This window comes from Gopherus flavomarginatus, chromosome 9, assembly GCF_025201925.1.
Source record: "Gopherus flavomarginatus isolate rGopFla2 chromosome 9, rGopFla2.mat.asm, whole genome shotgun sequence".
Lineage (NCBI taxonomy): Eukaryota > Metazoa > Chordata > Testudines > Testudinidae > Gopherus > Gopherus flavomarginatus.
In genome coordinates this window covers 57,585,842-57,608,170 of record NC_066625.1, presented here as the reverse complement: position 1 = coordinate 57,608,170, position 22,329 = coordinate 57,585,842, and the positions used below count along the sequence as shown (strand labels likewise).

The 22,329-nt window shown below is 37.3% G+C and overlaps 1 protein-coding gene across 4 annotated transcripts in view; it reads left to right on the top strand.

Moving 5' to 3' along the window:
* The window catches only part of CHRNA5 (cholinergic receptor nicotinic alpha 5 subunit), a 31,559-nt gene extending 11,927 nt beyond the window's left edge, over positions 1 to 19,632 (top strand). For 2 of the 4 annotated variants that reach the window (XM_050967019.1, XM_050967020.1), the window contains exons 2-6: positions 8,191 to 8,342; positions 9,585 to 9,629; positions 11,664 to 11,773; positions 12,824 to 13,655; positions 18,335 to 19,632. In XM_050967019.1, coding sequence (XP_050822976.1) covers positions 8,191 to 8,342; positions 9,585 to 9,629; positions 11,664 to 11,773; positions 12,824 to 13,655; positions 18,335 to 18,496 — 1,301 coding nt within the window. In that variant the 3' untranslated portion in view covers positions 18,497 to 19,632. The remainder of the gene's footprint in view (positions 1 to 8,190; positions 8,343 to 9,584; positions 9,630 to 11,663; positions 11,774 to 12,823; positions 13,656 to 18,334) is intronic. The other 2 variants (XM_050967021.1, XM_050967022.1) reach the window with 2 other exon arrangements.
* The last annotated feature ends 2,697 nt before the right edge of the window (positions 19,633 to 22,329 follow it).

Sequence of the window (22,329 nt, the reverse complement as noted above, 5' to 3'; positions counted from 1 at the left end):
TAGGGGTTCAATCCTCAAAGTAAGTAAGTGGGAATTAAACGCCTAAGTCACTTAGGAATTAAAAAATCTGTTTGGTGTTTGTGCCTAGGTACAAAACAGACATCTCTGATCATAAGGATTTTTAATAAAGTGTTATTGTTAATTATTCTTACCTTTTTTTTTTTTTTTTTACTTTGTCCTGTTTAAAGTACAGCTTTTGGATTCTAGAACTTTTTCACCCTTTTTAAAATATGACTCTTGCTTGGTATGAAGCAGAAGTAAACATGGCTCTTTTTAAAAAAATTTTTTAACATTCTTGATTCTTTATACGCCAGTATCAATAAAATCAGAACAGTTTTCAAACACAAAACCATGTTAGGCCTCTGTCAACACTGACTACCTTGTTGCTGGCAGTAGTGGATGAACCAAATAGGTAGATTTAAAAATGTAGAGCATATGTCATCCCAAGCATCAGTTTTAAAGGTGACCTACAATGGACTTGTTTTAAAAATTGGGGTTGTGCCCTGTTCTCAGCCCATATGTGCTCCAAATTCAGTAAAGGTTTTTTCCTGGTAGTTTTGTAGTTTTATAAGTATATTTATACAACTTAGAACAACATCAAACATCCATTGCATTTGGAAAATGAATGTTAAAAAGGAAATGGCAAACAGATACTTTACTCAGTGACCAGAAAAATTTGCTCATTCATACTCTTGTTTGCAAATATTTGAAGTGGTGGCAACAGAAAGCTGATGAAAATAATCTTGCTTCTCACTTCCTTAGTACAGAGTTGTTGACAGTAGGTTGACATTTTAAATAATGTCTTGATCAGCTTTGAACTAAACTGGATATAATAAACAATTGACACAACATTATCACTAGGCACTTGAGCAATTAGATCCTTCAGAAATAGCTTCAAGTTTAACTAGAAGCAGGAAAATTATCTTTTCACTGAGAATTGAAATATACCAGTTATAGACAGTATGTCTTAATTAGTAGCACACTCATATCTTAACAAAAAAAAAATCAGCATGAGATTGACAGCTGAGGATACTGACAGCTTCTTTCTACAGAATAGGTGTCATGTATGTATGTACCAGATATGGATTAGAGTTGCCAAATTTGATTGGACATATTCCTGGAGGTTTCATCACATGACATAATCTTTAATTCAAGATTAATCTGTAATTCCTAGAGACTCCAGGACAATCCTGGAGGGTTGGCAACCCTAATATAGACTGATCACAGAGTTTGCTTATACACATCACATGGGTTCATCCTTTAATGCTCTGCCAGACATGGCTGAGGTTCATTTAAATAAGGTATTTACTCGTAACACCACCTAGTGGCTAAATTGTATAATACAGTTTAGCATTCCATTACACCTCCCATTTTATGTTCTACATTCCTGCCATTTACAATGTGTGTGCTATCATGCTGTCTTTGAAGTATGTATGTCTGCTAAGTGTCTCTGAATCATGCTGGTTTTCTAATTACACGACCTGCACTCGTAACAACTTATCATCTGGCTAGCCATTAGTTGCAACAACTGGCTGTGGTCAGGCCAGAATCCTTGAATCATCATCTTGTTCTACATCTGCCATCTGTAGAGTTTGCTTTGTTGATTGTTCTCTTTGAGGAGCATACTGTAGATGTCAGCTGTTTCTGTTGAACTCTCTACTGTTGGTCTTGATGAAATATGATCTGGATGCTGAATTATTTTTCTTTACGACAGCTAGAGTTGTCCATCCCTTTTCTCTCTCCAGTTCGACAAGAACACAGTCACCAGGTTCTAGACCCAGCAGTTCTCTGTGTGATGTCTGTTGTGAAAGTGTTCATAAGCTCTTTTAGCCCTTGTATCCAATTTGGCTACTCTCTTCAAGTCTGGCCACTTTGGAGATGGATTGTTTTCCAAAACTGGAACAGTAGTTCTGAGCTGTCTTCCCAGCAGAAGCAGGGCTGGACTCTATCCAGTAGCTGCTATATGTTCATCATAAGGTCCTTTAATGCTCTGCCATGTATCACTGAAGTTTATTTCAATTAGGTATTTTCATCCAGATCACATCACACGATCCATTGTCTACAGCCAGGCTCAAAGATACGACCGCATTTGCTCCAATCCCTCAGACAGAGACAAATACCTACAAGATCTCTATCAAGCATTCTTAAAACTACAGTACTCACCTACTGAAGTGAAGAAACAGATTGACAGAGCTAGAAGAATACCCAGAAGTCACTTACTCCAGGACAGGCCCAACAAAGAAAGTAACAGAACGCCACTAGCTGTCACCTTCAGCCCCCAACTAAAACCTCTCCAGTGTATCATCAGGGATCTACAAACTATCTTGAAGGACATTCCCTCACTCTAACAGATCTTGGGAGACAGGCCAGTCCTCGCTTACAGACAGCCCCTCAACCTGAAGCAAATACTCATCAGCAACCACACACCAAAAACACTAACCCAGGAACCTATCCTTGCAAGAAAGCGCGTTGCCAACTCTGTCCACTTATCTATTCAAGGGACACCATCATAGGACCTAATTACATCAGCCACACCATCGGAGGCTCATTCACCTGCACATCTACCAATGTGATATATGCCATCATGTGCCAGCAAAGCCTCTCTGCCACGTACATTGGCCAGACTGGACAGTCTCTACACAAAATAATAAATGGATACAAATCAGACGTCAAGAATTATTCAAAAACCAGCTCGAGAACACTTCAATCTCCCTGGTCACTCAATTACAGACCTAAAAGTCGCAATTCTCCAATAAAGAAAACTTCAAAAACAGACTCCAACGAGAAACTGCAGAACTGGAATTAATTTGCAAATTGGACGCCATTAAATTAGGCTTGAATAAAGACTGGGAGTGGATGGGTCATTACACAAAGTAAAAACTATTTCCCCATGCTATTTTTCCCCTACTCTTACTCACATCTTCTTGTCAACTGTTTGAAATGGGCCATCCTGATCATCCCTGCAAAAGTTTTTTTTTCTCCTGCTGATAATAGCCCACCTTAATTGGTTAGTCTCATTAGAGTTGGTATAGCAACACCCATTTTTTCATGTTCTCTTTGTATATATATCTTCCTACTGTGTTTTACACTGCATGCATCTGATGAAGCAGGTTTTAGCCCATGAAAGCTTATGCCCAAATAAATTTGTTAGTCTCTAAGGTGCCACAAGTACTCCTCGTTCTTTTTGCTGATACAGACTAACACAGCTACCACTCTGAAACCAGTATAATACAGTTTAGCATTCCATTACAATAGGTATGGTACAGGCAGGGCTGCCCGGGGGGGGGGAGGGTAAATGGGGCAATTTTGCCCCAGGCCCTGGCCCCCACAGGGGACCCCACGAGAATATAATATTCTATAGTATTACAACCTTTTTTTTAATGGAAGAGGCCCCTGAAATTGCTTTGCCCCAGGCCCCCTGAATCCTCTGGGCAGCCCTGGGTACAGGCATTGCAATCTTTCTCACGCTGCTCTGCCTATGTGCCTGAGCACTGATTTTCAGTAGAGGTCAGAGGATTTTTCAGTCTCCATTGTGCTGTTCTTTCAATTCTTTGCCTTTCTGTTGAGACTTGAAGAAATCAAGCTAATCAGGTGCTAATTTTAAGATGTGGATTCTTGCCTTTTAGAAACCAAATTATTCATTTCACACGCTCTTCCAAACTACTCTGGACTCTCTCAGCCTTTAATGGTCTGGGCTGAATTTGAATGAACAGCCTGGACCAGCCTCATTACTAGCGCTATGTGTCATCCAGTCCAGCTTGATTTAAAAAAAAAAAAAAAAAGGAGTATTGGCAAAATGATACGGAGTGTTATCTAAGTTACTATCTGGAGGGTATTTAAAATATTTTGTACAAGCTGCTACCCATACAACCTGTATGAGTACAAAAGAGGGCCAGCATAAAGTTTGTAGACTTGGGGTTTATAATATTGCAAAAAAAATTTCATACTGAAGCTCAAGGTATTGCATATAAATATGAGTAGCCGATAACTTGAAAAAAGTACTGATCCGTGGTCTTGAAAGAGGAAAAGAATTAAGAGGCATCATAGAAACTATTATTTGCTTATATACTCCCCCAATGAAATAAATTAGATCTTTGGAAAATTTTGTACACCTTTGTTTAAAATGGAATGGAATGCCAAATAAACAGTTAAAAACATAAAAAATCCCATCTACAATAGTGAATAAAATTTCATGTTTAATAGGAGTTCCATGTGAACATTTAGAGGCATGTGTAGCCTGAAGATAACAAATTTCTGTTCAAGGTATCTCTTTACAGAAATGTAGAAGATAATGTGAAGTACCAAGCACCACCAGTGCAAAAACTTCCTGTGTCCCTGCTCCAAGGTCAGTTCATGAAGAAAGAATGTCAAACTGCATCATCACTCAAATTGTATGACAAATTCAGCAGATAATTGTCAATGATAGAAAAGTAAGTTGTATTAATCGTAACACAAAAAAGGATATTGCATGTATTTTCAAAGGATTAGACTCAAATGTAGAAAACACTACATGATTCAATGAAGAAATGAAAAATATGAAGACAGAGGAATAGTTCTCTCAGTATATTGTGTTTTCAAGTGGTATAATTTTAAACTGCTGTATAAACTGCTGCAGGGTTTGACAAATTCACTTGTCCACTTACCAGCCACAAATAGGAAACATTCCCTGGCTAGTGAGGGTTACATTCAGCTTCTGCAGAATATAGGATTTCACTTTGAAAAACAACAACAAAATTTCCAGCCCTTTGGACATCTGCAAAGATAATTTAATTCATATTCAGAAAGTTAACTTTAAACTGATAAGAGTTGTATTCTGAAACTGAGGTGTTACCTGCCTTCAAGCCCTAATCCTGAGAGCAGCACACAACACGAGGCATTAAAGTACTGTTGGAGTTGGTGGAAGAAAGAGTCCTTTCCTCTAAACTACTCCCTGGCAGCAGACTTACACCGTAGCTGCTACTCCAGCTCTGAGACTATAGTAGCATTGTTGCTGCTTGTGCTCCTGCTGAGGTTGAAAGAAGAGCTAGTTAATAGCCATAGTGGCAAATCTGCTCCAAACCTGCACTGTGCAGAAGAATGCAGGGTATCCCCCTGGAGCTGGGCTCTGTAGTGCACAGGTTGTGTGCCTTCTCTTCACAAGTTCCTCAGATTCCACCTCCCATTCCTACACAGCGGAATGTCACTGATTTTGCCACAGGAGGACCCTCCACTGTTGAGTAGAAGGGGACAGAATTGTTTGCCTCCAAGTGTTTGAACTATTCCATTCAGATGAACGGGGTGTTAATGCTGAAACCTTGCTCTTTTTTATTTAGTTTTACCCCTCAAATTGATATGCCTGGAACTTTGGGGTGAACTTAACCCAAACCTTTACATGCTGTTGACAAATAGGGTAGATCTTCTGTATTTAATGAATACAGAATGGATTGTTGGAGTTTAGGCTCAGTGAGATCTCATACCTGCTTACTGAAAGAGAATTTATGGCTTAGGGGAAGACTACTGAAAGGTATTAGGTCTAAGGCTCCATTTCATATCAATTTTTTGTACATGTCCGTTCATACAGGGGGGTTTGGAAGGAAATTCAGATTTAAATACAAAATATTACTGATGTTACAGTGAACTACAACTGAATTTAACACTATTTCTAGGATTTCCAGGATACAGTCTGTGATCTACAAGGCAAAAATAACTGTTGCTTTCTCCTGTTGGTGGCAATAATATTTTCCATAGCTTGTTGTTGAAAGAAGAAGATCCTCCATCACTGATACTTGTATTTTCCAAGGTTTATATATTAACAATGGAAAAGCCTGTATACTGTATCAAAGAAACAAAATTCAAAGGGATTACTGATTGTATACTCTATGGCAGGCAGCCATATTGTTACTGAGGTAGATGACTCTTAACCAGTCAAACCCACTTATCTTTTCATTCGTTGTGTATTAGTTTTTATAAGATCATAAAAATTGCAGCATTGATCAGATCAGTGGTCAGTTTAGTCCAATAGTCAAACCTGACCAGCAACAACTGCAGCAAAGGAAAGTGAAAAAATGCTATTATGGGCTTAATCCAAGGGAGTTAATGATTGTCTTATGTCCTGAACCACAAGTGTTACTAACATGTATATTTTTTCATCCTGGTTAGTGTAACTGAGGCCAGCATATTCATAGGAACATCTAATCATCTTTTAAATCCTACTAATCTCTGCCTCACTAATAGTTTGTCACAATGAGTGTTGTGTGTTTAATTTTTGTATTAAAATATTTGTGATTGGTTTTAAGTATTATTTTAATTGCACTTATTATCCCCTTCCGCTTCTATTATGAGTTAGGGTATATAGGAATATCTGAGTGACTTTCTCTGTAACATTCACTATTTTATTTACTTCTGTATGTTGGCTAGAGTCAACTCCTCTCTAAACAAAATAGTCCTAATCTTTTTAATCTCTCCTCATATGGAAATCTTTCCATATCTTTAATCCTTTTTGTTGCCCTTCTCTGGACCCTTTCTATTTCTGTAATATCCTTTTTAGATGGGTACCAATATGGAGCACAGAATTTCAGGTGAGGACAAGCCATGAATTTATGTAATGACAGTATAATATTTTTAGGCTATATTAGGAAAGGAATAGAGAATAATACTAATATCTTACTTGGGTTTTTGGATTGTTCGTTTGTTTTTATTCCATTTGCCTTGAACAGGCCACAGTGATGTCTAGATATTTTTCCTGAGTAGTTTCAGTCAATCTAGAACCCCATTGGTGTATATGAGCATTTACATTTTCTTCCAATGCATATGTTCAGTTTCTTAACCACAAACCACATTACTCTCCCCTGCACAGTGCCGAAGGTGGCATAATAGAAACCAAACCAGCAGAGATGAGGATGAGAGGGAAGAATTGCTGCTCTACTTTCTTCCTGGCCCTTCCAAGCTGGTATGGGAGGTTGGGAGGGATGGGGAAGAGCCAGAGCCAGGCAGCATTTACTTTCTGCTGCCAGTTTCCTTGAGTTTGGGTGTGTTTCCAAGTTATTGCTGGGTTATTTTCAAGCCAGTATTTCCTTTCCCCCTCCAAACAACCAACTCCTGCATTCCAAATGAGTTAATTAAGTAAACATTAGGGAAGTAAAATGTTAACGAGTTAACCGGTAAGCATTAGTCTTACTGGTTTACCTGCCTTAACCGTTAATCCCCGGGCCGGCTAGTCTGCTAACCCCAACCACACCAGCCGGATCAGCCCCAGCCCCTCTTCCTTTAACTGGTTAACCTTTTAAACAAAATATTTTTAATTGTTTAAATGGTTAACTTTTAAATGATATTTTCATCCCTAGTAAACATGAGTTCTTAAATAAACTAGAAATACAGGGACAGTTTTAAAACTTGACCTTACTTCATGTTAAGAAGAAAAATACACAATAGTCTTTCATTTTGCTCAGATTTGAAACTATTACACCCAAGGGTCAGTAGACTAGGACTTATACAAGCACATTAGTGAATGTTTTATATGATGCTGTTCTGACCACTAGATGAAAGTATTCCTTTTGCCTGAATCCCTTCCACCTTACTCCACTGAAGCAAGAAGGCAAAAAAACAAACAAACAAAAAAAAACTGTCAGTCATCCCACCTATAAAGGATGCTGCCATTCTTTTCTGACTTGTTTTTTATGTTTGCGCCATGGGAGGATGAGACTTGCATTGATTGGTGCCCATTTAGAGGAGAGCATTGTTAATATGGTTAAGAGGTGTTTGGAACCACACTATTGTGAATGAGCAGCTGTAGTTAGTTTAGTGGCATTATCTAGTTTAAAAAAAACTCTGTAGGATTTTTAGTTACCTGGTACCTGGATGATTTGTAAAAATGGCACAAGAAATTTTTGACTGTTTCACTTTTTCCAGTGTTACTCATAGATGGTGAGATAAGGGTCCTCTGTTCCTGGGCTTCAGATTTGGAAAGTATGATGGTGCTAACAAGAGTAATGAATAATAAAATCAGTGAATTTTATCAAGCTAACCCTAGGTGGCTTAACCTCCGCCACCCTCGCAGACAAAAATGGGGATTAGATGAGAAATAAAATTCTACATGTACATACCTGAATCAATATACTGTATTTAAATATCAAGTTGTACCAATATTCGTGAAAATGAGTACATTGTATTTCACCATATATGTATATTAAACATATTTCTTTTGTTGTGTAGGTATATCAGAACCTTCTTTTATTGCTAAAAGTGAAGATCGTTTGTTCAAACACTTATTTCAAGACTATCAAAAATGGGTTCGCCCAGTCCAGCGCTTGAATGACACAATAAAAATAAAGTTTGGTCTTGCGATCTCTCAGTTAGTGGATGTGGTATGTATGGTAAATAATATTAAAACTAAAAGCTGATCAAAGCTTTTAGATTAGGAAAGTGTTTATGAAAAATAACTTGATATTCTGTTGTTAAATAATTGTGTGTGTGTGTGTGTGTGTGTGTGTGTGTGTGTGTGTGTATATATATATATATATATATATATATATATATATATATATATATATATATATATATAAAATAAATGAAACATTTTAAAAGGAGGCTTATATAGATAAGGGTGCAATGAGAAGGGGAGCCTCAGAGAAGTGAAGATGAAGGAAGAAAAATAAATTGTTAGAAGCCACAGAGAGAGTGATTACAATAAAAGCAGCAAAGAATCCTGTGGCACCTTATAGACTAACAGACGTTTTGGAGCATGAGCTTTCGTGGGTGAATAACCACTTCATCAACTGCATTCTTTGCTGCTTTTACGGATCCAGACTAACACGGCTACCCCTCTGATACTTGATTAAAATAAGTGGCCCTTGCACATATTTTTGTTTTCTGTAAAATTTGTTACCTAAAGCTTTTAGTATATGTAGAGTTATTGGGTTTCCTATTGTTTAAAATTCATTTCAATGAATAAATACAAAAATATATGTTTTTAAATTATAGCAATCTGTTCTCTTGTTGGTTCTATAAACATAAAATATAGAGATGTTATTGCATAAAAAATAAGAAATAAAGATGTCCTTGAACATGTCATTTCCATAAAAGAAGAGAGAATCTACTGGCATGGCATAGTTTAGAACATTAAAGATTTCAACTTGATTTTTTTTAATTTACTAATTTTAAAAATGTTTCCTAATTGAGCACTTTTGAAAAGTATATTCTGAAATTAAACAGAAAAAAAAATCTGTAAGGCTTTATCTGTTCTCCTAATGGTTTTAAAGAGTATTTTCCATTAGTTATTTTGTTCCTTCATGACTCTACAGGGAAACAGTAGTACTATACGTGAAATGCTGTAAAATATACAAAGTAAATCAACGTTGGATGTGAGGGGGAGGGGAAATCACTTTTTCATTAATTTATTTTGGTTACTGTAATCTTAGCTGGTGGCTGTAAAAATAGTAGTTAGAAAAAAATAGACAAACGGGCTTTTCAAATTGAGTCCTTCTCAATTGATATATTTGTATTGCAATTTAATGAGCCTCCTTCGAACAAAATCACAGTTGGTTACAGTCAATAAGCAGTGTAAAATCATTGTTCCCATAAAAACATGATGTTTAAATTTTTTATAGGATGAAAAAAATCAGCTGATGACAACAAATGTTTGGCTGAAACAGGTATGTGCAAATGTCAACTCAAGAGTCCACTGAATGACTAAAATGTAAAGTTGTAAGCAGATTTTTAGGTGGTTGTATATTTATAGGATCTTCATCTAAAAACTATATTAACCTTTAGTTTATATAGCATGTTTAACACAAAAGGCACATCATAATGCTCGAAAGAATTAATAGCCACAAAATTCAGTTAAATAATTAAAAAATAAATCGAAACGCTTTTTCAAAAAAGAACATTCTAATAAAAGTGACATATTTTAGATACATCTATTAAATGAAAATACGTATATTCAGACATATATTTTGAAATTCCTATAATGAAGCATCCAGTTTTTAGTCAGAAACTGTCACAAGCACAAGATAGTATAGCTTTGTATAATTGCTTTTAAAAAGTTATTTTAAAATTATAGTGTTAAGATATTTTTATCCAATTTTGATTAACAAAGCTCAGGACTTTTAATTTCATGGCCTGTAATCTGTCTGGAGGTCAAGGAGGAGGGGCTTGCTGTAAACACCTAGTTGGTTTATTCTGCCCTAGGTATAGGTATTAGAGCATAAGCAGGAAGTGCCCTCAAGTTATAATCACAATCCAGAACTAAACTTTGACGCAGTTATTATCTTTAGATATATTTGTCACTGAGTTACCCTTAAATTGTTACAAAGTGTTTCCTTATTTCATCCCACTTACCATCTTCAGTCCTCTAACTCTTCCCTGCACCTTTATTGACTTTGAGAAAAGTTTAGGGCCCCTACCTGCAGTGAGCACACGCTTTACTAAATTATATTTGTAGAACTTTCTCAATTTTCTTCTTTCCCATAATAACTGCCATATATACTCAGTTGTTTTCAGTGTTGTTGCAGTTGTGTTGGTCCCAGGATATGAGTGAGACAATGTAGATGAGGTAATATCTTTTATCGGACCATCTTCTGATGATGGAAAGTATAAACTTTTGAGCTACACAGAGCTACTCTTTCCTTCTACAGACTAGACCAGGGGTAGACAACCTATGGCACAGGTGCCGAAGGCAGCACACAAACTGGTTTTCAATGGCACTCACACTGCCCAGGTCATGGCCACCGGTCCAGAGGGCTCTGCATTTTAATTTAAGTGAAGCTTCTTAAACATTTTAAAAAACCTTATTTACTTTATATACAAAAATAGTTAAAAGTTTGTACCTTCCACCAATAGAAGTTGGTTCAGTAAAAGATATTACCTCACCTTTCTTGTCTCTTATTTATACTCAAGCATTTCTTTTTAGATTAGCTATTAAATAGTTGACTGAGGTGGGGGAGTATGTGGGACTCTCTTACACTGGTTCTTGAAGCAGCAGCCTGCCCTTACCAACACCTGCTACTACTTCAGAATAGCAAGAAAGTTTGGTGAAATCCACTTATGACCTCCCCAACTATCACTGTTCAGTACTTTTAACTAGATTAACCAGTTCAGTTAAAATAAGTGGCCTAAACTGATGTTTAAAGCTCTAACCAAATAGTGAATCTTTTGAGATCCTATTTTTTCTTGCACTTCTACATTTTCTAGTTCAGAAATAAAACTACCAAAACGTTAAGGTGGAGTTATATTATTTCTAGTGCGGACAGATCCAGAAAGCACTGGCAATCTCATGAGACAGCAGGATCTTCTTTTCTGACCCTAAAGTTCAGATCAGATTTAGATAAGTTTCCAAACTTTTGGATGCTTTTCCAAACCAAACTTTTTCATCTTTGCTCATCCTTATTTTGTAACTGCTTTAATGTATGTGAATATATTGTTTAAGAGGCTTTTAATATTTTTTAAAACTCCATACAGAAGTACTGTGGAACTAAATGGCTCTTAAAATTGAAGAAAGACAAATTGGACCCAGTAGATAATGATTAACTGCGTCACCATGTTCACTTTAATACGTGAGATGTGGAAGCAAAAAATCTGATCTCTTTTACATCCCTTCTACTACTTCTTCATCCTAAAACTATCTATCTATATATTGCCTGTTTTAAGTCAGTTTTAAAGATACTATAACATTTATCATGTATTTATAGGAATGGATAGATGTAAAATTAAGGTGGAAACCTGAAGACTATGCTGGAATAACATCTATTCGTGTCCCATCAGACTCTATCTGGATTCCAGATATTGTGTTGTATGACAAGTAAGATTTGAATGTTATTCTATAAAATAAATCTACCCTTGCCACATTGACCATCCACTCTCCATATAGAATGAGGCATGGGTTCTGCGGATAAATACTGTGTGATCACATAATTAGACTATATTATAATACATGCACATAAGGTGTCAGAATTAAAAATGCATGGACTGCCTGACCTTTGGCGTTTCCAGACTTCTGAGTGCTTTGCTTTACAATCGTAGTGTCTTTTAACATTCCATTTTTCTATGGAATTTTCTAGGATTTAAAAAAAAATAGTTAAATTCCTTCATATGAAATGATTTGCTAGTCAGAAGTAGAACACAGTCCTGCACAAACATGCATTCATTTATGCTGGGGCTTCTGCAGAGTCCTACCAGAGTGCACAGTTCTGAATACAAACTAATAGATTGAGGCCATCAATATATATCCTCATATATATAATACTCAATGTACAATGATGCTAAATGAAACTTTACTCACCTTTCTTATATATCTATGCAGAGAGGTAATAGAACTTGGAGAGACTGAATTTTGAATTAAAGTTTTTGCTCAACTTATATTTGCATAGACAGTGCCTGTAGAACACTGGTTGATTGTTTAGTAAAAAAAAACCCTGTTATTGTATTTATAAAACAAAAAAGTTTGGAAGTGCTAAGTGTATTGTTTGGTTTTTGCATGCATAATTAAGTTACAGTAAAATTGATTTTCACCAGTCCACAAATATGCACATCTGTTAAGCAAGAGTGATTCCTATCACAACTCAAGTTTTGACCCCCTCCTCTGAGGCACTAGAGCAGTTCAGAAAAGTTGCACAAATATTATGATAATGGGAAAAATGTTTTTTCATGGTTTGCTTTTCCTCAATCAGCTTAAACATAAGAAAATAGAGCCATGATCTGAGGCCAAAAGTGCAAAATTTCCACTCTAAAGTGATAAAGCATCTGAAATGACACTTTGGAATGGTGACACTTAATAGGAAACCTTAACTAAAAGCATCTGGTTGTAATGTGTGTAATAACGTAGCCAAATATGCATATTTTTTCCTTTCAGTGCAGATGGTCGTTTTGAAGGAACAGCTACAAAAACAGTAGTAAAATATGATGGGACCGTTGCTTGGACTCCCCCAGCAAACTACAAAAGTTCTTGTACAATAGATGTTACATTCTTTCCATTTGACCTCCAAAACTGCTCCATGAAATTTGGTTCCTGGACCTATGATGGCTCACAGGTTGATATTATTCTAGAAGATTACGATGTTGACAAGAGAGATTTCTTTGATAATGGAGAATGGGAAATAGTAACAGCAACAGGGAGCAAAGGGAAGAGAACTGATGGATGCTGCTGGTACCCGTTTATTACATATTCATTTGTAATTAGACGGTTGCCTCTTTTTTACACACTGTTTCTCATTATTCCGTGTATAGGACTTTCATTTTTAACTGTCCTTGTCTTTTATCTCCCTTCAAATGAAGGTGAAAAAATTTCTCTTTGCACTTCAGTACTGGTGTCATTGACTGTCTTTCTTCTTGTTATTGAAGAGATTATACCATCATCTTCTAAAGTTATACCACTTATTGGAGAGTACTTGGTGTTTACCATGATTTTTGTGACATTGTCCATTGTGATAACTGTCTTTGCTATTAATATTCATCATCGTTCCTCTTCTACTCACAATGCTATGGCACCTTGGGTCCGCAAGATATTTCTTCATAAACTTCCAAAGATACTTTGCATGAGAAGTCATGTAGATAGATACTTTGCTCAGAAAGAAGAAACTAGCAATACCAGTGGATCAGAATCATCTAGGAACACCTTGGAAGCAGCTCTAGATTCTATCCGATACATTACAAGACATATCATGAAGGAGAATGACGTTCGCGAGGTGTGTGTATTGGTGATGTTGCACTCATTTGTTCAGATTAGAAAGTAGAATAGAAATCTAAACAATGTCTCTGTTCTTATCTAGTATAGCAGTGACCAATTATTTCCTGAAATAGCTAGAAATGCTAGCCTTGTTTCAAGATGTCCTGCTTTTGGGAAGCGATAAAAAGGCCTTCCAGTAAACAAGTACATTTTTGATAGACTCCATATGAGTACTGTATGCTTTCTGCAATGGTGATCAAAATCTGTCTGGCTCCCTTTTACAGTTAAGCCTTTTGTGGTCTTTCTGAAAATATTTTCTTATAATTATAAATCCCTTGGAGATGTTTGGTCAATTACAACAGTAGAGTGAATGAATATTCTAAATCTTATTTTGCCTGTAGGGTTGCTACTGGACTGTTTCATTATCACATTATTGTTGGGGAGTATGTATTCTTAATTTTAACACATGACAAGATATCTTTATCATTTTAATTTTAATTGATTTTTATAATTTAAAAAATACACATTAAAACTATCTTATGTGCAGTTCAGCAAAAATAGAACTAAACTTAATTTTGCAGTCTTAAATCCAAACCAGAACAATTCTTGTTATGAATTATAATAGTCCTTCTCTAAGTATTACCATAAGTTATAGTTTGATTAAATTTAAGTGGTAACCAATGTGTATTTTGTATGAAAGTATGCTAAGGCAGAGCATTTAAAAAGATTTATTTTAATCAATATGTTTAATCAACCAAAAATACATTTCTTAATAGACAGTAATGACACTTCAACATCAGTTGAATGAATCTTAAATGTGCTGTTTTAGTTTTCCCTTTTCCAAAAACCACTGGTTCTTCTATGACCTAAGCACTATTTTCAAGGCACTATTGAAGTGTCTGGGAATATGAGCGCATCCACTTTGCTGTCTGGCCATATGGGACAATCATGCAGTGTTTTCTGGCAGCATGGGAGTTTCTTCATCCAGGGGCGACCTGTTGGGAAAACTGGCCTGCTTGCCTCCTCTCCCATGTCTGGCCCTAGTTGCAAGCTGGATTTTTTCCTTGTGCCCCAGACATTTGCTCTCATGGGAGACTTATGCGAATAACTCAGTACATATGTATTATTATTAATTATTTGTGTTACTGTAGTGCCTAGGAGATGTAGTCAGAGACCAGAGGCCCATTGTGCTAGGCACTGTACTGGTATCTTATCTTTGTGCATTTTATATATAGTATCTCTGTATGAACAGTATTTCCTATATGTATTATGGCTACTATATTGTTACTCTCAGAACCACAATGTTGAATTTTATATGTCTGATTCTTCTCTCACTTTCACTGGTGTATCTTTGTTGATTTAGATTTACACTAGAATAAGTGAGTGGAGAATTATTTTTCAGCTGTGATGTTGCACCAACATACGTTTTTTGCATTGAACTACAAGTGAAGGGGTATTTGTAAGGAAAAAATGTGCAGGTGTATTTATGCATCAAGCAACCACACATTCAAATAACTGCATACCTGAATGTGTGCTAGGGGTTCAACAGTTGCTCTGGGTCAATTTCCTTTTTATCACTTGCATTCTTTGCCATAGTGTTACAATATCTTGAGTTTAAATATATATATTTATAAATATAGTCTATATATTGTGAGGGAAAACACTAATAAGAGAAAAAAACCATAATCTAAGGTCTTGATCCTACAATGAGCTTCCCCTAGGTAGGGCCTAGTGCCTGCAGGATCAGGGCCTTGGTCAAGTAGCTGGATCAGTTGTAAATATTTTACTTATCTTTCAATAAGTGGGGAAAAAAAACAGAACTAATTTGATTTCTCGTTGTGGATCCAATCCTGCTAACGGTTGCTACGAGTGGAATTTTGGTACTGTGAATATTGCTATTGAAGTATGCTAGTAAGTACTATGGTAATACAAATAATGAACAGTAATAAGGCCCAAACCTGAAAACAGTTACTACCTTAGGAAAACACTTCTTGACTGTGGTCAACAGTATCATACCTCTTCAGTTTTAAAGGTATACATAACTTGTTTAATTTTAATAAAGTATAACAATATAGGAATAATACAGAAATATTAGATTTCACATCTGTCATCTTTGATTTACCTTAATATAAGGCAGTATAAATTTAAATTTTTGGTCTTGCCTTTAAAATTGGACCAGACCCCAAAAGTTTGTTCAGTTTAGAGTTGTGTGGTGAAGATTACTTGCACAAAGAAATTACAAACATCAGATATGACAGAAACCAATTTCTGTATAACACCCGTACTTAGAGATTTCTGATAATTTCTCAGTTTGAACTATTGGCTAATTGTCCAAACCCTTCTAGATTAACCATATTGGACTTTCTCTTTGATATAGATATAGAAAAATGACAGTGTCTTCTGGGAGATAATTTCCATTAGTTGTTGGCAAAACTGCTGTTTAAAAATAATGCAGATTAATTTAGTGCTCATCCAAAAAACCTGAGGTACACAGGTTCCCACAACTCTGCAAATGTACCTCTCTCCTAAACTGCAAAATCCATTCTATTCCAGTTATAATCTTCTTGAGAAATGTCTACTGTGATAGTTTAGTGACATGGACAAATGTCCATTTAAGGCAGAGGTGAAGGTAATAATAAATTCTTACCGGTACAGGGGCAGCTCCAGCTGCCAGAAGGGGCAGGGCCTCAGATGGAAGGGGCAGGGCTGGGGGGATCAGCATCCCCCAGCCAGCCCATCCACACTGCTTGGCCTCTGCTGCCCAGGGCTCTGGCAGCGATTTAAAAGGGCCCGCATCCGGCTGCTGCTGTGGTAGTGGCGGCAGCGGCTGGGAGCCGTGGGCCTTTTAAATCGCCAGCACTGGGGCAGCGGCCCTTTTGCCTCCCCCATTGGCAGCCCTGCCGGTAGGGTCTCTACCAACAGGGCTGCTGATGTGGGGGCAGAGTGCTGCGGCGGCAAAGGACCCTCCTTAAACTGCTGCTGCGGCAGCACTTTAGTGTGGACTGCATATGGGCCAGTACCGGCTTCTTACCAGTACGCTGTTTCGGCCCATACCAGCTCACTTTCACCCCTGATCTAAGGCTTCTGCTATTAGACCATCAAACTCATTTGTCATGTATCCTGAACTGGAACTCAAACCTAGATCTCAGGAGATGCATTACTGCTTTGGACCTCTAGAGCTTAGTTTTTGTTTCTTCCTCCCAGCAGAAATTGCTTGGGCCATGGATTGCCACTCAGATATAAGGGTAGAGTACTCTACTGGATATCACATACTAAATGGAAAGTCCTATTTGCTGACTTATGTGTTGATAGATGATTGAAGAGTTGATAAAACACAATTCTCTCACTCTTTAGTTTCAACCCCAAAAAACATTATTTACTAAATCAAAAATAATTGGCTGATTTAGTTTAAAAAGAGTACAAAATCAAGGCAAAATTATGGTTTTATGAAACTTTGGGGAAAATAATATTTATTTTTTCTAAAATGAAATGCTATCAAAACAATTAAAAATACTATTACTTATCAAAATGTTCACTGTTGTTGCAGAGTCACTCAAAAGTAATAAAGTATTTCAAAAAGACTCTGTAGTCAGTTAGCAGATCTTAAAGTTGTTTTTAAGAGGACATATTTTATTGAATGGTTATTGATAACTACCATATAATTCTGTAGAAATAGCCATTAATTTACCAAACTAACTTATTTCCATGCATCAAACATTAATATAGCATACTTAAGTTTGTTTCCGTGCTTGGACTGCAGAGGAACACAGAAAAAGACACTATTACTAACCACAGTAAAAAAAAATGTCCTCATTTTTATATTGAAAAATTCCAACCCTGGGTGTTGAATTCTGAGTCTGTCTGATATAGTTTTCTCGCTCCCTTCTGAAGAATGCTTTTATTTATTTCTTTATTTGCCCTTATGGTTGCAAAGAAAACTTTGCCTAATGGGAACTTATGTAACCTTGCCTTTTCCGAACCTATAGGCCTAATGTCACAGGTAATTTTAATGACATGCCAACTCTGAAATCTAATAACCACCTTGAAAATGTTTAGTTGTGTGCTTAATTTGCATGCACCACTACAGCAGTTGTGTGCGCAAAACTGATAGACCGCATGTACAAATAATCATATTAAAAATGGCAAAGAAATGGTAGTTCTGAAAATGCCTTGCACATTTTTTCCCTGATGTGATACTCAATGCAACAATAACTTTACTTACAAGTAGGTATAGCTACTATAGAAGAGCCATATTCTACCCTGAATATTTGTACAGGCCTCTGACTGATCTCTGGGAATTGTGCTGTAGATTGAGGTTAGCATGTTTCCCAAAAGGTCTAGTCTTCTGAGGTGTTGAATACTTTCATCTCCCAGGAAATAGAAAGTGTTCAGCACCTTGCAGGGTCAGGCCTTCATTCTTTGGCTGTAACTAAAGTATTCGGCCCTCTTTCCAAAATGAGTTTGACAGCTTTGCTCTAACTCAAAGTGTAACAATAGAAAGATCTTTAATGTTTATGGAACTGGCATAATAGAAAAATTTATACTATGTGCTAGCTTCTTCAGTCCTTATTCAGGCAGAAGTCCCATTGACATCACAATATCAATAGGACTTCTGCTTGAATCAGGACTATAGGACTTGGCCCTGTATTTGTAAATGTTCTAGAATATTGAGCAATTCTTGTTTTGTTTGTCTTTTAGGTTGTTGAAGACTGGAAATTTATAGCTCAGGTGCTTGATCGAATGTTTTTATGGACTTTTCTTCTGGCTTCAATAATTGGATCAATTGGGTTGTTTATTCCTGTTGTTTATAAATGGGCAAATATAATAGTACCAGTCCACATTGGAAATATGCACACATAAAATATTTGTGGGGTACCACTTCTGCTATGAACATGATTCTTAAAAGGTACATGGTAGTTCTATGTTCATGCAAATAGTGTGTATGGCACACTTTTAATAGAATTATAATCTTAAGTATAAGGAATCATGCCTATATTTAAGCATGGTATTTTAGAACGTGCAATACCTACTGCTTAGCTATTAGCCTACTAATTCATTTCTAAATCTGGACAAAATCAGACACACTTGCATGTATTGTATGCCCTCCCCCCCCCCAAAAAAAAAATACAGTACATAGATAATTGCTGAGAACTAGAGCGATTTTAAAAACTTTTTAGATGCTAGTTGTTTTAGAATTGGCAAAACACTATGTAAATTATACAGTGTACTACTGAGTGTTATAAGTATGTAGATATTTATGTATTAGAGTATTGTGGTTGGTTACGTAACTTACCACAATGAGCAGAAGAGGATTTTGAGACAATAAATTCTTCTGAGTGTTCTGAAAATTTGAGTTTTTAGAGTAAATTACAAATATTAACCATCTATTCTAACACACTAGGTGTAATATGTACATTAAAATAATCTATGGTTCCATATTTCTTTATTTATACATTGTCAATGAAAAATACTATTAACTTTAAAGACATATCTCAATTATCAGTTTTAGTTTGGAATTAATACTATTTTGCACTTCTGTAATTTACCAAAAATAAACCTCACAACAGGTATATAGTATTGTTTCAGATAGGGAAAAAGAGACAAAGAATGAAATGACTTGTCCAAAGTTGCACATGAATTCTGAAATCATTCTGATTCCCAGTCCTGTGCTATAACCACAAGACTGTACTACCTCTCTAACATGCTTTGTTTTTTCAAAATGACGTTTGTAAGCACTTATACAAAACAAGAATTTGAGTCCTGGTTTCTGAAGAAAACTCACTGAAAGCTGTACATGCCTTTATAACCAAATTCAGTTAATTCAATTCTTCACTTTTGGACTCATGCATAAATCTGAATTATAAGAATTAAGCTTAGGTGGGAACACATTCTTTGTTTTTTTATCGGTTTTGGCAACTAAATATATTTGCATAATAAAGCATCTTTTTTAGTTTTTTATTTAAAAAAAAAATAAACCTGTATTTATTTAACATCTATTCAATGCACAGCCATCTGGTCTGAAGCAAAGTTCTGTCTCTGGATTTAATTTTTTTTTAATATAATTCATAGATTACAAAGCCAGAAGGGACCATTGTGAAGGTGTAATTCAGTGGTGGGCAACCTGTGGGCCACGGGCTGCATGCAACTCGTCAGGGTAATATGCTGGTGGGCTGCGAGACAGTTTGTTTACATTGACTGTCCGCAGGCATGGCCGCCCGCAGCTCCCAGTTTGCTGTTCGCAGCCAATGGGAGCTGCAGGAAGAGCCGTTGCTTCCCGCAGCTGACATTGACCAGGAATGGCAAACCACGGTCACTGGAAGCTGTGGGCGGCTGTGCCTGCGGATGGTCAACATCAGCAAAATGTCTCACAGCCCACCGGCGGATTACCATGACGAGCACTCACGAGCCACAGGTTGCCCACCATCTAACTTCCTGTATAACATTGGCCATATAATTTCCCAAAAATGATACTTAGCACATATCTTGAAAAAAGTCGTCTGATATTGATTTAAAAATTTCCAATGATGGAAATTTACCATGACCCTTGGTAAATCATTTCACTGATTAATTACCCTCACTGTTCAAAAATTTATGCCTTATTTCCTGTGTGAATTTGGCTAGCTTCAACTTCCAGCCATTGGATCATGTTACACTTCTTTGCTAGATTGAAGAGCTTGTTATCAGATATTTGTTCCCCATGTGGGTGCTTATAGTCTGTAATGAAGTCACCCTTTAACCTTCTCTTTGAGCTAAATAGATTGAGCTCCTTGAGTCTGTCTCTGTAAGGCATGTTTTCTAATACTTCAGTCATTCTCATGGTTCTTTTCTGAATGCTCTCCAATTTTTCAACATGCTTCTTGAATTGTGGACACTAGAACTGGATACAGTATTCCAACAGCTATCACCGCAGTGCCAAATGTTAAGTGCTGAGAAATGTTGCTGCTGCAACAGTGCTTGTTACTGGTCTTGGAGCTCTGATGTCAGCTGAATTAGCAGACATTGAAGCTTGTTAATTCAGTAGACCTCAATGTTATTCATTAGGAAGCCCACCAGTTTGGTTCAGTGGTGAAGGCACTTGGTCAACAAACATGGTACTAGGGCCCCATAGGAGCTACATGTACACTAATGCATGTATGCCTGCGACAATGGTACCAGCTCAGCCAGCACACCAGGACACTGCCCCTAGGCTGGTCAAAGATGCCTCTCCTATGACGTCTTATATACACTGATACAAACAAGTTACATATTACATGCCAAATGATGTTAGTTACCTACCCTACACCTTGTACCTGCTAGTTCAAACAAAACACCATTATCCTGTCATCCAATCCTAATCTTATGAGGGGTTGGTGTGTTCCTGTGCCATCTGTTAGGAATGTGTTTACATAGTTACTTGAGAACTCTCAATGTCCTGCACCATCCTCTCAGGTCAGGAATGTGCTTACTTGGTGTTAGCTAATACATAGGATGTTGTTACTTTGTCAAGGCCAGGCCTACTCTAGTTCACAGCCTTTGGTTCACACTGTTAGTTATGCCTAGGGCTCCAGCAAGGCCTATACCAAATACAGTAAAATAACCTCTCTACTGTAGGAGATTTGTGGGGGAGGGATGAAGGGTCAGGTGCACCCCAGCAGCCAGCCTGTGTGGGGAGTGGAAGGGGCAGGGCCAGAGCCGGGAGAGAAGGGATCAGACCAGAGCCTCTTTCAGCCATGCTGTATCAGAGGGGTAGCCGTGTTAGTCTGTATCCACAAAAACAATGACCAGTCCAATGGCATTTTAAAGACTAACAGATTTATTTGGGCCTAAGCTTTTGCGGGTAAAAAGCCCACTTCTTCAGATGCATGGAGTGTAAATTTATAGATACAGGCATAAATATATCTTGGCACATGAAGATAAGGGAGTTACTTTACAAGTGGAGAACCAATGTTGAAGGCCAGTTCAGTCAGGGTGGATGTGGTCCACTTCCAATAATTGATGATGAGGTGTCAAAACAGACTTCAAAGAAAAACTGCTGAGCTACAAGTCATTTGCAAACTTAATACCATCAATTTGGGCTTGAATAGGGACTGGGAGTGGCTGGCTCACTACAAAAGCAATTTTCTCTTTCTTGGTATTGATACCATCCCTGCCCAGCCAGGCTCTCACTGTTGAACACAGAACATGCCAGGGTTTGGGGGGCTGGGCTCTAGCTTGCTCAGCTGCTGTCGCAGAAGCCAAGCCCGGAGGCAGCCCACCACCACCACTGCAACTGCCAGGTGCTCTCCCAGACAGCTGCTGCGCTGCCCTGGGCAGCATCTGGTAGCAGTTCGGTCCCGCTCCCTGCCTGTGTCTGGCTGCCAGGGAGAGCAGCCAAACAACCAGGAGAGGGGGAGGTCATGTGTCCTCCCCTTTAGCAGGTATCCTCCAGTATAGAGGGCACCTGTCGTCTACTTTAGCTTCCCCTGTTTATGTCTCCACTGATTGGATTAGCGTTTTTGGCCACAGCATCTCACTGGGAGCTCATGTTCACCAGATTATCCATCCCCCTTCCTCCAAATCTTCAGAGATCCTGTTTCCCAGGATGGAGTGCGCCATCATGTAAGTATGGCCTACATTCTTTGTTCCTAGATGTATACATTCACATTTAGCCATATTAAAATGTATATTGTTCCCACATACCCAGCTTTTATCAAGTGATCCAGATAACTGCATCA